This window comes from Carettochelys insculpta, chromosome 23, assembly GCF_033958435.1.
Source record: "Carettochelys insculpta isolate YL-2023 chromosome 23, ASM3395843v1, whole genome shotgun sequence".
Taxonomy (NCBI): domain Eukaryota; kingdom Metazoa; phylum Chordata; order Testudines; family Carettochelyidae; genus Carettochelys; species Carettochelys insculpta.
This window is the reverse complement of record NC_134159.1, coordinates 1,484,711-1,499,851: the sequence shown is the minus strand read 5'-3', so window position 1 is coordinate 1,499,851 and position 15,141 is coordinate 1,484,711. Positions and strand designations below refer to the sequence as shown.

Sequence of the window (15,141 nt, the reverse complement as noted above, 5' to 3'; positions counted from 1 at the left end):
TGGAGGGCACGAGGTGCCCCAGGCAGCTGCGCGCTGTGTATGCAGAACTCTAGGGAGGGGGCTGGCGCTGGAGGCCCAGGGAGTAGCCAAGACAGCCATAAGGATGGCCCAGGGTAGCCATAAACTAAGGAAGTATGGATTGGATCCTTGGACTGGAAGATGGATAGAAAGCTGGCTTGATGGTCAGGCCCAACATGTAGTGGTCAATGGCTCAATATCTGGATGGTGGTGGGTTTCAATCAGAGTGCAGCAAGGCTGTGTTCTGGGGCTGGTGTTGTTCAACATCTTTATTAATGACCTGGATGAGGGACTGGATTGCACCCTCAGCAAGTTTGCAGATGACACAAAACTAGGGGGAGAGGTAAATACATTGGAGAGTAGAGCTAGGATCCAGAGTGACCTGGGTAAATTGGAAGATTGGGCCAAAAGAAATCTGATGCCATTCAACAAGGAGAAGTGTAGAGTCCTGCACGTGGGGCGGAAGAATCCCAAGCATTGTTACAGGCTGGGGACCGACTGGCTCTGCAGCAGTACAATGGAAAGGGACCTAGGGGTTATGGTGGATGAAAGGCTGGATATGAGTAAACAGTGCGCCGTTGTAGCCAAGAAGGCTAACGGCATACGAGGGTGCATTAGGGGGAACATTTAGAGCAGATCTAGAGAAGTGGTTGCTCCCCTCTGTTCGGCACTGGTGAGGCCACATCTGGAATATTGTGTCCAGTTTGGGCCCCCCAGTGTACAAAGGATGTGGATTTGCTGGAGCAGGTTCAGCGAAGGGCAGCAAAAATGATTAAGGGTCTGGAGCACAAGACCTATGAGGAGAGGCTGAAGAATTTGGGCTTGTTTAGTTTACAAAATAGAAGACTTAGAAGTGATTTAATAGCTGCCTTCAACTTCCTGAAGGGGAGCTCTAAAGAGGAGGGTGAGACACTGTTCCGGTGGTGACAGATGCAGAACAAGGAGCAATGGTCTGAAGTTACAGAGGGAGAGATGTAGGTTGGATATTAGGAAAAACTACTTCCCCAGGAGGGAGGTGAAGTATTGGAATGTGTTGCCTAGAGAGGTGATGGAATCTCCATCCCTAGAGGTTTTCAAGTCCCAGCTTGACCAGGTCCTGGTTGGGATGATTTTGTTGGGGTTGATTCTACTTTGGGCAGGGGGCTGGACTAGATGACCTCCTGAGGTCCCTTCCAGCCCTGGGATACTGTCATTCTGAGTGCAGGGGTGGCAGTGGAGGCCCAGGGGGTAGCCAGGACCCTGGGTGCAGGGCCAGTGGTGGAGGCCTGGGGGCTAGCCAGGACCCCAGGAGCAGGACCGGCGGTGGAGGCCTGGGGGGTAGCCAGGACCCCAGGAGCAGGACCGGCGGTGGAGGCCTGAGGGGTAGCCAGGACCCCAGGAGCAGGGCTGGCAGTGGAGGCCTGGGGGGTAGCCAGGACCCTGGGTGCAGGGCTGGCGGTGAAGGCCTGGGGGGTAGCCAGGACCCCAGGATCAGGACCGGCGGTGGAGGCCTGGAGGGTAGCCAGGGCTCTGGATGCAGGGCTGGCGGTGGAGGCCTGGGGGGTAGCCAGGACCCCAGGAGCAGGACCGGCGGTGGAGGCCTGGGGGCTAGCCAGGACCCCAGGAGCAGGACCGGCGGTGGAGGCCTGGGGGGTAGCCAGGACCCCAGGAGCAGGACCAGCGGTGGAGGCCTGGGGGCTAGCCAGGACCCCAGGAGCAGGACCAGCAGTGGAGGCCTGGTGGGTAGCCAGGACCCTGGGTGCAGGGCTGGAGGTGGAGGCCTGAGGGGTAGCCAGAACCCCAGGAGCAGGGCCAGCGGTGGAGGCCTGGGTGGCAGCCAGGACCTGGGGCCCAGGGCTGGAGGCAGCAGGGAGGGAACCCACATAAAACAGGGGGATGCTACAGCATAGCCAGTTCCTATGTCTCTGCCTTTTTCCTCTTCTCCTGCCCCCTGCCCTGCAGCCCTGGGTGCAACCCCACCCCAAAGAGCAGCCGCTCCTGTCCCTTCCCAACCCCCGTGTAGGGCACCCCAGGGATGGAGAATCCCCCAGGACCCTGTGGGATTGCTCCAGTGGTTAATTACAGTCACTGGGCCAAGCGCCTGCCAGCGTCTCCCACCGCAGCCTGGAGTGGGGTCTCTGCCTCCCTGGTTTGGGCACATCACGTGGCCAGGTCTCTCCCCTGGCCAGGCCTCCTGCCCCCTGGCCCCGAGCCTGATTTTGGCTCAGAGCCCCTAGGGTGAGCTGGGCAGTACGGGGCCCCCTGGCCTCTGCGGGGGCATCTGCTGTGCCCATGATCTCGGAGCGTGTCCTGCGCAGCGAGCCCCAGGGCCCAGGCTTAGTGTGACGCCCCCACCCCATGTCCCACTCCACTACTGCAGCCTGCCCTGGGTGGGGCTGGGCTCCTGCTGTCGGCTCCGGGGGTCCCAGGTGGGAGCAGCGAGGGCCTGGGTCACCTGAGAGCCCTGGCCGGAGGGGAAGGGGGGCGATTTCTGTGGGAGCCGGGCTGGCGCAGGACCCCCAGCTCGCGCCGCTGTGGAGAGGCTGACTCGCTGTAACTAGACGCAGCCGCAGCCGCAGCAGGCCAAGGGCTCCGTGCTCTGAAGCGTTTTTTCCATCGTCCTCCCCAGCCAAGTGCAAAGGGCGCAGCCAGGAACTGAGGGCTCCTTGCAAGGCGGCTGGTGGGGAAGCCAGGGAGCAGGGTGCTGTCGGCTGGGACCGAGTGCATGCAGGGCCCGGCAGCATGCCACTCCCAGTGCCCGGGGCACCAGCTGCCTGCCTGTGATGGGGTTCAGGGGTCCCCCTGCACTGCACCCCGTCCGCTGGCAGGAGAGACTCTCACTCAGCAGGTACAACAGGAGGTTTATTAGGCAACAGATGCCCAGTTTCTCACAGAAGTGACAGTACAGCAGCCAGAGACAGTCCTTCCAACCCGTCCTGGGGAGAAGACCCCGAGGGGTGCCCCTCTGGGGTGTAGCTTTCCTCCTCCTCAGGCTGGCTGCCTTCCAGCTCTCCCTTTTCCTCGCCTCTAACTGCCGCCCCCGATTCAAAACCCAGCTCAGCTCCTCCCTGCTCTTTGTTCAGGCAGAGGTGTTATCTGCCAGTTGTAGCCCCAGGGTCATCCTTAGCCACTGGGAGCTGCTGCTTGCCTCAGACATCCAGCCTGACTCACACATGCACCCCCCCCACTCCATCACACTGCCCCTGCCTGGCACCGGGTGTTGTGGGCTCCATTCTTTGCCAGGGCCATTGGGAGTGGTTGTCAGGAACCTTCGGGGTGCCCATCGGCGGGCAGCTCACCCCAGGCACCCTTTCGGCAGATGGAGGGTGGCTCCCCGCCAGAACCTCCTGCGGGAGCCAGGGGAGCGGTCCCAGCTCAGTGCCAGTCCTGGTGCTGGGGGGCAGGCCCCCCCACTGGGTACTGCAGTGCAGCCCCAGCCCCTAGGCCTGAGCAGCGTAGGCGCCCAGCCCCTTGTGCCCAGGCCCTGGCTCACTGCCAGCCTTCGGGCCATGAGGCCGGAGCCAGTGGCTGGCGCCTGACGCAGGGGCTGGGACACGCCTCAGAGAGCCCCCTTCCCGCGTGGGGCTGGCCCAGGGCTAATGGAGGAAGAGGTCCCAGCCTCGGCGGGAGGCCAGGCTGTGGGCGAGTAGAGTGCTGGGTGCTAACCGACCAAGCGGGGACGTGTCCTGGCTCCAGGCCACCCCCCAACTGCTGCAAGAAAAGGGGCTTTGTAGGGAGAGCTGCTCCCCCGCCCCCCGCTTGGCCACGTGGAGTGTGTGTGGAGAGACCCCCCCAGCCAGCCGTGGGCACGGGGCACTGCCATGCAATGGGCTCTTTGTGTGCCTGCCGGGAGCCCGTGTTCCCGGGGCTGCAGGAGGGGCGCCTGGGCAGGGCAGGCTTGGGGTTGTGAGCCAGCAGGGCAAGGCAGGAGCCGCTGCACCCAGCCTGCAGGTGACCCGACCTGCTGGGCTGCTGAGGGTGCCTGAAATGGGTGGCTGTCTGGGAGCTGCTGTGTTCTGAAAGGGGGCCCTGCCCCATGCCTGGGCCTCGTCTCCGTCCTGCCCTGCCCAGCCCAGCCCAGCCCAGCCCAGGCCTGGGGTAGCGAGAAGCCTCTGCTCCCCTGCCTTGCCCCCAGCTGGCTCCAGTACCTTGCAGCTGCCCTCCAGGCACCCCAGCCCCTGTGCTCGCAGGCAGGAACCAGGCTGTCCACGTCCTGAGGGGCAGGAAGCACCAATGGGCACAGTGACATCTATCCTGTCCCTGCAAGGATCTCAAAGCTCTGCACGGCCTCTCCTACAGGTCAGGGTTGGTCTTCCCACTTTATAGAGGGTAAATGGGGGCACCTGGGGAAGGAATTCGACCAGTTGCAGGAGTCTGACTCTGACCCAAAACGCTTTCAAACAGCTTTAACTTGCTAGGAGCCCTGATGCCCCAGCCCAGCCCAAGCTGACTCCTCTCTCCACCCCGGGGGTAGCTCTGTGCCCAAAATCCAAACTTCTTTGCACACGATTCTAAAGCTGGGCAGACCCCCGCGTATTTTCTTTCTCAAAATAACCGAGCCAGATTGGGCCATTCCTGGCTATTCAAATGCTTCGCAGCAGGTGTGTCTGCAACGCCACGGATGGCAACAATTGTGCCAGCACAGCAGAAGCTGCTGGCTGGGTGCCCCGCTCTGCCCCCAGCAGCAGCGCAGCAGCCAGGGTGGCGTGGGCGTGGCCCTTTCTCTGCTGTTGCTAGCAGCAGAGCTGGAGACCAGATTTTGTGGCTGTGATGTAATTGGCATGGCCCAAAGTGGAGCCGGGACAGCAGCACGGCAGGTCCGACGTGAGGGAAGAGGAACCGGTCGGGTTGAAATCCCGCATTCTGTGTGCAGAGATTTCAAAGGGGAGCGTTAGTTCTGCCTTGCACAGTCACGCAGCATCCCAGGGGGGTCAGTTCCTCCCACACCTGCGTAAGCACCTCAGGGGTCCTGGCTCTGAGCCCTCTGCTCTGACCCACTAGTTCCCCCTCCGCTCCCCAGATGGGAATAGAACCCAGGAGTCCGGTCTCCTGTGCCAGGCCTTTCCTTCCCCAGAGGGGCGCAGGCTGATTGTCCCACTCTGCCACATGCCCCGGCCGTGGCCTGTGAGCACCCTGCTCGAGAGGTGCTATGGGCCCTGGACAGGGCCTGGTTTCTCCCTGGGGGAGGAGCTGTGCAGCTGGTGCTGGGGGAGGAACTCCAGGGGTTTGTTGGTGCTGAAGGTGGTGGGGGCTGGGTCCATGTTACTGAGTGGCGACTGGGGCAGGGCACCCTAACGCCCCAGCGTCGCCTCTCTCCTGGCGAAGCCCCAAAGCTCCAGGTGGGTGCTGCCCGCAGGCACAGCCCAGGGCCCAGTCAGAGCTTAGCTACCCTGGCCCTTGGTCTCCATGGGCCCCTGCCCTGCCTGGAGTGATGGCTGAAGGCCTGGAGACCAGCTCTCTGGTCTCAAGCACTGAGGGGTGGGTTAGCAAAACCCCGGCACTGTTGTGACTGGATCAATGGTGCGAGCAGCTTCCTTCAGGCCTGGCTGCATCTGGCCCCACCCGGGGGTGTGTTTGCAGCCCCTTGGGGCACGGAGGTCTCCGGTGGGCATGGGCTGGGGGGACTGGGGTGTGGTTCTTGGCCTGGCCGGAGGTGCTGGGGGAGGAGCTGGGCAGCTGGTGCTGGGGAGGGGCCCATGGCAGGCAGCTGCGAGCGCAGGATGAGCTCTGGCAGCTGGAGCCAGGCCACACCTGGCATTGTGGGCGTGTGAAGCTCGTGGGTGCAGTTAGCTGAACTCCATGGCTGCCACCCCCCGCCCCTCGCCTGGGCCTGACCCCTGGGCCTCGGCACTCACTGGAGGGAACAGCTGGCACTGCGAGGAGGCCCAGGCTGGGGCTGCTTCCAGCTGCTGGGCCTGCCCACCCCGCAGCCTGTGGAGCCTGCCCAGGCACCCTAGGCTGGGCAGATACCGCCCTGGGAGGGAGGGGTTGTGCTGGGAGCTCAGCGGGGGAGCCCGTCAGTGGCAGCCCCAATGCCTCCACACAGTGCTAGGGTCCTGCCCCTTCCTGGCATTAACGATCCCTCGGCCCTTTTGGCTGCCGGCTGCCGGGTCCCTCCCAGCAGGGGCCTTGTGGTGTGCCAGGGCCCTGCCAGGTTCACTTGGATCCTGTAGATTTCCTCACCCCTGCCCTGTGGCACCGTGTTGCTGTGCTGCTGTGGTGAACCCCCCCCAGAGGCAGCTGCATCTCAGGGCTGGGCCGGGGGGTCCCTGCAGACAGCCAATGATGCAGGTCGGGGCAGAGGCCCTAGAGCTGCTTCTTCCAGCACAGCTGTGCGCTTCTCTCACCCTGGCCCTCTCTGCTCTCCACACGCCCAGTTTACTTCCGGGCTCTGGTGAATTTCACCCAGTCCATCGACTACAGCCCGCGCCTGGAGGATGCCAATTCGCAGGAGTTCCGGGAGGTGTCGGAGGCCGTGGTGGATACGGTGAGCCCAGCTCCGCCCAGGGACCTCCCTGACAGCGCGCCCTGTGACTCCCACACAGCAGCAACCTGCTCAGCGCCATCCGGGCCCGTCGGCGCCCGCTGCCCAGCCCAGACGCCGCGGCTTCCGGCTCGAGAGGGCGCAGGCGCATCACCCACGGGGCCCCGAGGCCCTTTCTGGGCAGGGCCACTAGTGCTGCAATGGAGGGGACCTGGGGTGGGGGAAGATCCCGGAACTGCAGAGGCCTGGCTTGCTTGCTCCGCTCTCGCCCCTAGGCAGTGCTGCCCACCCTGCTTGCTAACGCTCTGTGTGCCTCTCCCCAGCTGGAGTCCGAGTACTACAAGATCGGCGGGGAGCAGGTGGTCAGCGTGGTGTTCATCAAGTGAGTGAGCTCCCTGCCAGGTGCATGGGGCGGAGAGGGCAGGGGAGGCTCCTCTGGTCCCCTGGGCATGGGCGTTTTGTCTGAGCTGGTGCTTTCCCTCCCGGATGCCTCGCTCCCAGCATGCACGGGGGAGCCGCACGCTGCCCCCAAAGGTGCCCCCGGCAGCTGGAAGCACTGTGGGGGTGGGCGGGGGCGTGGGTCAGAGCCCCTCTCAGGCTGCAGATGTTTCAGAGGGCCGCAGCGTGGGAGCTGAAGGAGCAGCCCCATTTGCGCGGCAGTAGTAGGGCTTTTATCACTGATATCAGGGGAGAGAACCAGGACCACGTGAGGCAGCCATGCACCTGCCTGGGCCTGCTCCTGCCCAGTGGGGCGCAGTAGCCGGAGCCCAGGCGTGCCCCTGCCCTGCTCTCCCCAGGGAAATCGACGGCGACGTCTTTGTGGAGCTGGACGTGGGCTCAGAGGGGAACGTGGACGAGGGGAAGATCCAGGAAGTGCTCTACTCTGTCGTGGAGAGCGGCTCCATCGCCTCCTACGTTACCTCCACGCAGGGCTTCCAGTTCCGGCGCCTCGGGGCTGGTGAGTGGGGCCTAGGGACCATGGGGCAGCAGTCTGCTGGGAGACTCCTCTGGGGCAGGCTAGGTGGGGGCAGGGCCTGTGCCCGCCGTGGCATGCTATGGGTCTGGCGGAGCACCCGGGGGTGGCACAGACTGGCCTGGCTTGCGTGGACAGGACCAGACTTGTTCCAGGGCCCAGTCCCTCGAGCCAGGCTGCTCCCTGTGTGTTCCTGGGCTGTGTCCGTCCATCCGTCCAGCTGTAGTGCCACTATCTGTCTGCTCACTGCCGAGGCCCACCCAGCCTGGCTCGAGCCTGGCCCCTGGCCGGGGGTCGGCCCGCAGCCCAGATGGCAGGTAGTGCTCCCTGTGCTGGGCTGCGGCCATGGCTCTGTCGCCGAGCAGCTGGACAGAGAGGCGGGAGGGAGGGCAGCTCCTCCAGGTTCACTGGGCAGGGCCGGGCAGCCCCGGGCCAGGGTCCCTCGCTCCCCAGCAGCCTGTGTGGGCCAGTGGGGAGGCCCATCTGCCCTGGCTCTAATCCTCTGTTCGCTTGCAGCCCAGACCCCACCTCCACCCCTTGCCAGGGAGTTGCCAGGTGAGTTGGGGGAGGCAGCAGGTGCTGGGGGACCTGGAGGCCTTGGCAGTGTGACTGGCAGCTGGGGGGCAGCCCTGCTTTCCCGTTCATGGGGTCCTGTCTGTAGCCGCTTGGGCCCTCCAAGTGTCCCCCACTAAGTGGCATGAGCCGGGTGGCTGCAGGGTTTTGCCATTGGGCTCCTTCAGCCTGAGGAGGGCCAGTACCAGGCCCTGCCCCTGAGTGCCCAAGGCCCCCGGCTCCTGCCCCAGAGGCGGGCAGGAGGGAGGTCAAAGAACCAGCAGCCCAGCCCGAGGACGAGCTGCTCTGGGCTGTGCACGAAGGCAGAGGCAGCTCCTTTCCCCTCCCGCCGGAGGGCTCGGGGACCCCGCGTGTTGGGGTGCTGCCGCTAGGTGAATGCTGCCCCCCGCACTGGGCCGTGCCCCATTGGCTCCATGTCCCCCAGCGCTGGGCTGCCCCAGCTGTTTTGTGCCGTGCCAGTGAGTGAGGGGTCTTGCTGGGGTGCTCATGGGCAGTGACGTTAGGCCCTGGGGGGCGCTCGGCAGGCAGCTTCCCCGGGCAGTTGGCTCTGGCATGGCGCAGTGCCTCTCTGCAGGCACATGGAGCTGGGGACCGTGGGCATGGGCCGGTGAGGCTCCTGGGTTCTGGGAGAGTCACGAGCTCCTCTTCCCCAGCTCTCTCTAGCTCACGTGGGCTCTGGGGCCTGTCGGTGCTGCTCCTGGGACTGAGCAGAGCATTGGCCCGAACCTCCATTTCACTGCTGCCCGCCAAGGTTGGGGGGCTCAGTGCAGAGGCCCACCAGGCAAGAGTCCACATCCACTCGCTTCACTGGGTGCAGTGGGCAGAGGGGCCTGTGCCATGACAGGTGTGTGTACCAGGGTGTGCGCCCTGTGGCATGTACCACCTGGTGTATACTATGGGGTGTGCGCCCCGTGGCATGTACCACCTGGTGTATACCATGGGGTGTGTGCCCTGTGGCATGTACCACCTGGTGTGTGTACCAGGGGTGTGCGCCCTGTGGCATGTACCACCTGGTGTGTGTACCAGGGTGTGTGCCCTGTGGCATGTACCACCTGGTGTGTGTACCGTGGGGTGTGTGCCCTGTGGCATGTACCACCTGGTGTCTACCATGGGGTGTGTGCCCTGTGGCATGTACCACCTGCTGTGTGTACCAGGGGTGTGCGCCCTGTGCCATGTACCACCTGGTGCGTACCATGGGGTGTGTGCCCTGTGGCATATACCACCTGGCATGTGTACCAGGGGTGTGCGCCCTGTGCCATGTACCACCTGGTGTGTGTACCAGGGTGTGTGCCATGTTGCATGTACCACCTGGTGTGTGTACCGTGGGGTATACGCCCCATGGCATATACCACCCAGTGTGTGTACCGTGGGATGTGTGACCTGTGGCATGTACTGCCTGGCGTGTGTACTGTGGGATGTGTGCTCTGGGGCATGTACTACCTGGCCTGTGTACCATGGGTGTGCGTCCTGTGGCATGTACCACCTGGTGTGTGCTGTGGGGTGTGCGTACTGTGGCGTGTATCACCTGATGTGTGCCCCGTGAGCTGTGCGTGGTGCTGCACGTGGGGTGTGTACCTGGCACCTGCCTCTAACCGTGTGCAGTGCTTGTGTTGCTTTCTGACCCCGCAGCAGGGAACTGTGGGCGCAGGGTCCTAGCCCTGGCTTGGCAGGGGGCAGGAGGGGTCTCCGTGCAGGGAGGTGGGATCAGTCGGAGCTGTTGTTGCCTGTGGGAGGCCGGAAGGCGGGCCGGGCGCCACTGGGGCGGGCAGCAGCATGGCGTCCCCTGCAGCCTGTGGGGGAGAAGGCTGTGGACAGGGGAGTTGCCAGGCCGGGAGCTGGCGGAGGTGAGGTCAGCAGAGCCCAGGCTCGCGGGCAGGGGGCTTTCTGCAGGGTGGGGTCCCACAGCTCTCACTCGGCCCGTTGCAGTGACCCTGGCCGTGCGTGCCTGCACCGGGGAGGAGTTCGCCTGCGGCAGCGGCGAGTGCATCGAGAAGGAGTACCGCTGCGACCGCCGCCCCGACTGCCGCGACGTGTCGGACGAGCTGGACTGCGGTTCGTGGGGGGGACCGGCGGTGGGGGGGGCGTTGACGGAGGTAGAACCAGTGAACAGGAGCTGGACCTCGCTGGATCCCCCCAGCCCAGCCCAGCCCCTCCCATGGCGTACGGCCCTCCTCTAACCCACCCCCCTCTGAACCACACGCAGTCCAGAGCCAGCCTCACCCACGCACGGGTGGCTGGAGCCGTGGCACCAGCCCCTCAGGGCCCCAGGGCCTTGCATGGGCTTAAATACCTCCCAGCAGCTCCAGGCTGCAGCCCCCTCCCCGGCGACCGTGGGGCCGCGGCACCGAGACTGCTGTGCCCCTGCGGCAGGTGCAGACCATCCCCTGTCGCTGTGAGCCAGGCCCTCTGCCCCGGGCTGGGAAGCACAGGCACTGGCTCAGCTGAGGCTCACCTGCCTGAAGGCCCCTTGAGCTCTGCGCCCAGCTGGACCTACCCTGTTCTGGGGCCTCTGGCTGTAGGGCCTGGGAGCTCCTGGGCACCTGCGCCCTAGAGCCGGGGCTGGCCCCTCCCACCCCACAGAATGCCCCAGCGAGGAGTGCCAGCGTGGCACTGCCTGCCAGAGGGGCCACTTGTGACCTTCGGGGACAGGGCTGGGCTTGCCCGGGCTGCCAAGTTGTCAGAACCCCCTGGGCACAGCCAGGCGCCGCCCCGTGCCTGGGCACCGGCTGGGATGCCAGTGGAGCAGGAATGTGCCCTGCGTGCCACAAAGGCTCTGCCCATGGGCCCGCTGTGCTCCAAGCCTGCCCTGGGCGCATGTGCCAGGGAGAGCCGCTGGCTGCGTGGGGAACTCCAGTGCTAGCAAAGGCCCAGGGCCCAGGCCGGGGGACCTCCATGCTGCCGGACCCCGGCCAGCCGCCGAGCTTGCGGGAAGACACACCCTCATTCCCTAGGGTCAGATCCCACCGGGGCCTGCGGCAGCTCCTGCCCACCGAGCCCCCCTGCAGCCAGCCTGGCTCTCGCCCCAGAGCCCCTGGCCTTCGAGCGGAGTCCCCCGGTCTGGCCCAGCCCAAGAGCCCAGAGCCCCCGGCTGAACCCCAGCTCCCTGCTTGGGCTCCCAGCCCGTTTCTCCCGGGGCTCCAGCTCTTTCTCCGTCCACCTCCAGATCTGCAGGAACCAGAGACCTTCCCTCCCCCGCCCGTCAGCACCGTGCAGCCGGCCACCACCCGGATGCCCACGCCCACGCCCATGCCCACCACGCCCATGCCCACCACCAGGAGGGTGCCAGCCACTATGCCGCCCCGGCTCGTCACCTCCAGGCAGCCGCCGTCTCGGCACCCCCTGGACTTGCGGCCCTGCCGCCGGGACGAAGCCGTGTGCCACAACAAGCAGTGCATCCCCCGCGACCACCTGTGCGACGGCGAGCAGGACTGCCTGGACGGGAGCGACGAACTCAACTGCGGTAGGGGGCAGGGGGCGGGGCCAAGCGCTGGAGCAGCCCGGCTGGCACGGAGGGCGGGGCCAAGCGCCGGAGCAGCCGGGCTGGCACGGAGGGCGGGGCCAAGCGCCAGAGCAGCCGGGCTGGCACGGAGGGCGGGGCCAAGCGCCGGAGCAGCTGGGCTGGCACGGAGGGCGGGGCCAAGCGCCGGAGCAGCCGGGCTGGCACGGAGGGCGGGGCCAAGCGCCAGAGCAGCCGGGCTGGCACGGAGGGCGGGGCCAAGCGCCGGAGCAGCCGGGCTGGCACGGAGGACGGGGCCAAGCGCTGGAGCAGCTGGGCTGGCACGGAGGGCGGGGCCAAGCGCCGGAGCAGCCGGGCTGGCACGGAGGGCGGGGCCAAGCGCCGGAGCAGCCGGGCTGGCACGGAGGGCGGGGCCAAGTGCCGGAGCAGCTGGGCTGGCACGGAGGGCGGGGCCAAGCGCTGGAGCAGCTGGGCTGGCACAGAAGGCGGGGCCAAGCGCTGGAGCAGCTGGGCTAGCACAGAGGGCGGGGCCAAGCGCCGGAGCAGCTGGGCTGGCACGGAGGGCGGGGCCTAGCGCTGGAGCAGCTGGGCTGGCACAGAAGGCGGGGCCAAGCGCTGGAGCAGCCGGGCTGGCACAGAGGGCGGGGCCAAGGGCCGGAGCAGCTGGGCTGGCACAGAAGGCGGGGCCAAGCGCTGGAGCAGCCGGGCTGGCACAGAGGGCGGGGCCAAGGGCCGGAGCAGCTGGGCTGGTGCCGAGGCTGGGAGGGGGCTCGAGGGGCAATGCCAGAGGAGGGGCTGTCTCACGTTACAGTGTGGGGCGATGTGGTTGCAGTAGGGGGCCCAGGCAGCTCGCTGATGGACCCCTCCCCTGACAGGCACCCCTACCCCCTGTGAGCCCAATGAGTTCAAGTGCCGGAACGGGCACTGTGCTCTCAAGCTCTGGCGCTGCGACGGAGACAACGACTGCGGGGACGGCTCTGACGAGATGGACTGCCGTGAGTGTGGGGGACGGCGCCCCGCCGGCCCCTCCCCCGCCTGGCTCCTGCTGGCCCCCGCCAGCCCAGGCTGTAGCTTTGATCTCCAGGGTGCACTGGAGGCCGACCGGGGTGGCTGGATGGAGTGGTTGCCCGACTTGGGTGGCGGCAGAGTGCTGTGGGTGGGCCAAGGTGGGGGGCTGTGTAGGAGGGCGCAGCTCGTGTCTGGGTGCTACCGTGCCGCGTTGCAGTACCAGGGAGCCGCAGTGGGCCCGAGGGACTGCCAGGGCCCATGTGGCCAGGCCAGCTGGAGAGGGATGCTTGCAGAGCTGCTGCCTTGCCCATGGGGCGGCAGAGGAGAATGGGCTGTCCCTGGGTGCCTCCCTCTGGCGGAGACAGGGAGCTGGGTGCTGGGCATGCAGCCAGCGCTGTGTGACATAAGTGAGGCAGCACAGGCGTAGCCCCGACTGAGTTCACCCCTTCTAGCCAGCACCGAGACACTCCTCAGCCGGCTGGTCAGCTCCGTGCATGTGTCGGGTGATGCTGGCTGGGCGGGGGCAGGCGGGGGACCCAGCCAGGCGTTTACAGGATCGTGCTCCCTCTCATTGCACACCCGCAGCTACCAAGGGGCCGGGTGACACCTGTGGCCCTGACCAGTTCATCTGCGTGTCCAGTCACACCTGCATCCCAGCCAGCTACCAGTGTGACGAGGAGGCCGACTGCCCTGACCGCTCCGACGAGGTCGGCTGCAGTGAGTGTGGGCCTGGGCGGGCAGCGGGGCCTTCCCCGGGGTGGGGGGCACTCAGACACTGGCAGTGGGGTCTTCCCCTTGGGGAGGTGGGGTGAGGAGCTGTGAACCCTCAGGCATCCAGGTTGCCCTCCTCTTGGAGCTGCTGTGGGGTGGGGTGGGGTGGGGGACGCCTGCCTGCCTCACCTGGTTCCTCCCCCCAGCACCACCCCAAGTCATCACGCCACCCGAGGAGTCTGTGCAGGCCGCCCCCGGGCAGACAGTACGTTTCCACTGCGTGGCCATCGGCGTGCCCACCCCCATCATCACCTGGAGACTCAACTGGGGGCACATCCCTGCCAGCAGGAGGTAGCTGGGGGGCCCAGGACACCCGAGCGAGTGGAGGTTGTGCAATGGGGGAGGGGTGTTGCAGTGAGGGTGCAGTGGGGCCTGGACTGAAGGGCTCTGCAGCGGCAGAGGGGTGTTGCAGTGGGGGCTGTGCAGTAGGAGAGGGGCATTGCAATGAGGATGGTGTGAAGGACTGTGCAGTGAGGGCTGGTCTGAAGGGCTCTGCAGTGGCAGAGGAGTGTTGCAGTGAGGGCTGTGCAGTGGTTGAGGGATACTGCATTGAGGGTGCAGTGTTGCAGTGAGGGTGCAGTGGGCACTGGTCTGAGGGGCTGTTCAATGGCAGAGGGGTGTTGCAGTGGGGGCTGTGCTGTGGCAGAGGGGTGTTGCAGTGAGGGTGGTGTGAAGGACTGTGCAGTGAGGGTGCAGTGGGGTTTGGCATGAGGGGCTCAGCACGGGGGGGCATTGCAATGAGGATGCAGTGGCGGTTGGTGGGAGCTTTGCAGAGTGGGAGAGGCATTGCAGTGAGAGTGCAGTGGGGGACTGTGAGGGACTCTGCAGCACTTGGGGCCCTCTCTCCAAGGCCCCCTCCAGTAGGATGTGGGGGCACTGCCCTTCCCTCCCCTCCCCAGGGTGTCCATCAGCAGCGAGAACGGCCACGGGACTCTGACCATCCGGGACGTGAAGGAGGCTGACCAGGGCGCCTACACTTGCGAAGCCATCAACACCCGGGGCATGGTGTTCGGCATCCCTGACGGCGTGTTGAGCCTCACGCCTCAGCACGGTGAGTTGGGGCCGGAGCCAGGGCCGGGGCTGCCCACCCGCCATGCCACTCTCAGGCCTGGCCAAGGAGTGCAGGGCCAAGAGCCGGCCGGGGGGAATGTTGCTTTTGTGTGGTCTCCCCAGCTCTGTGCTCACTGTGCCCGGGCGGAGAGAGAGCCTGGAGGGGCAGTGGGGTGGGCAGGGAGCTGAGGGCCTCTGGGGCTCCTCTGGCTGTACATTTCCTGGGGTGCCAAAGGTTCCTGGTCACCTCTGCTGTGAGCTCCACGGCACTTCCCTGCTCACCCCCATACTGGGTGGGGCTGGAGGCACCCGTGGGGACGTGCCCCCAGGTTGCCAGGGTGCCATTGAGGTCCCTTCTCTCCTGGCAGGTCCCTGCCCCGAAGGACACTTCCACGTTGAAGGCACCTCCAAGTGCCTGGCCTGCTTCTGCTTTGGCATCACCACCACTTGCCGGGGCACCAGCCGCTACCGAGACCAGATCCACCTGCGCTTTGACACGCCCGAGGACTTCAAGGGTGAGGGACTGGCAGGGGCAGCTGCCAATTCAGCCTGGAGCTAAGCAGGCCCTGTCTGTGGCACACCCTCTGGCTCTCTGGCCATGGCATAGCTCTGGGGCTCTGCCAGCGGGACAGTCTGGCTGGGGCTACCTCGCTGGGCAGCACACCCCTGGCCAGGGCGGTGGGCTCCTCAGGGCGGCCCAGCCTCGGGTGTGGGGTGCAGGGCCGTGCAGCGACGTGGGCTGGGGGGGTGGCCTGGCTTGGGAAGGCAGTTGGGGAACAGCTTCCGGAGAGCGTGGTGGCAGATGTGGCTGGGGAGAGGGATTGGCAG

At 66.0% G+C, this 15,141-nt stretch overlaps 1 protein-coding gene across 8 annotated transcripts in view; it reads left to right on the top strand.

Annotated features, from left to right (window-relative positions):
* HSPG2 (heparan sulfate proteoglycan 2) overlaps window positions 1-15,141 on the top strand; it is a 186,844-nt gene that overhangs the window by 43,833 nt on the left and 127,870 nt on the right. For 6 of the 8 annotated variants that reach the window (XM_074975578.1, XM_074975580.1, XM_074975579.1 and 3 more), the window contains 11 exons: window positions 6,375-6,484; window positions 6,805-6,863; window positions 7,279-7,439; window positions 7,971-8,009; window positions 9,954-10,079; window positions 11,191-11,487; window positions 12,360-12,479; window positions 13,078-13,209; window positions 13,410-13,554; window positions 14,163-14,314; window positions 14,682-14,828. In XM_074975578.1, the coding sequence (XP_074831679.1) occupies window positions 6,375-6,484; window positions 6,805-6,863; window positions 7,279-7,439; window positions 7,971-8,009; window positions 9,954-10,079; window positions 11,191-11,487; window positions 12,360-12,479; window positions 13,078-13,209; window positions 13,410-13,554; window positions 14,163-14,314; window positions 14,682-14,828 (1,488 nt within the window). The remainder of the gene's footprint in view (window positions 1-6,374; window positions 6,485-6,804; window positions 6,864-7,278; window positions 7,440-7,970; window positions 8,010-9,953; window positions 10,080-11,190; window positions 11,488-12,359; window positions 12,480-13,077; window positions 13,210-13,409; window positions 13,555-14,162; window positions 14,315-14,681; window positions 14,829-15,141) is intronic. The other 2 variants (XM_074975582.1, XM_074975576.1) reach the window with 1 other exon arrangement.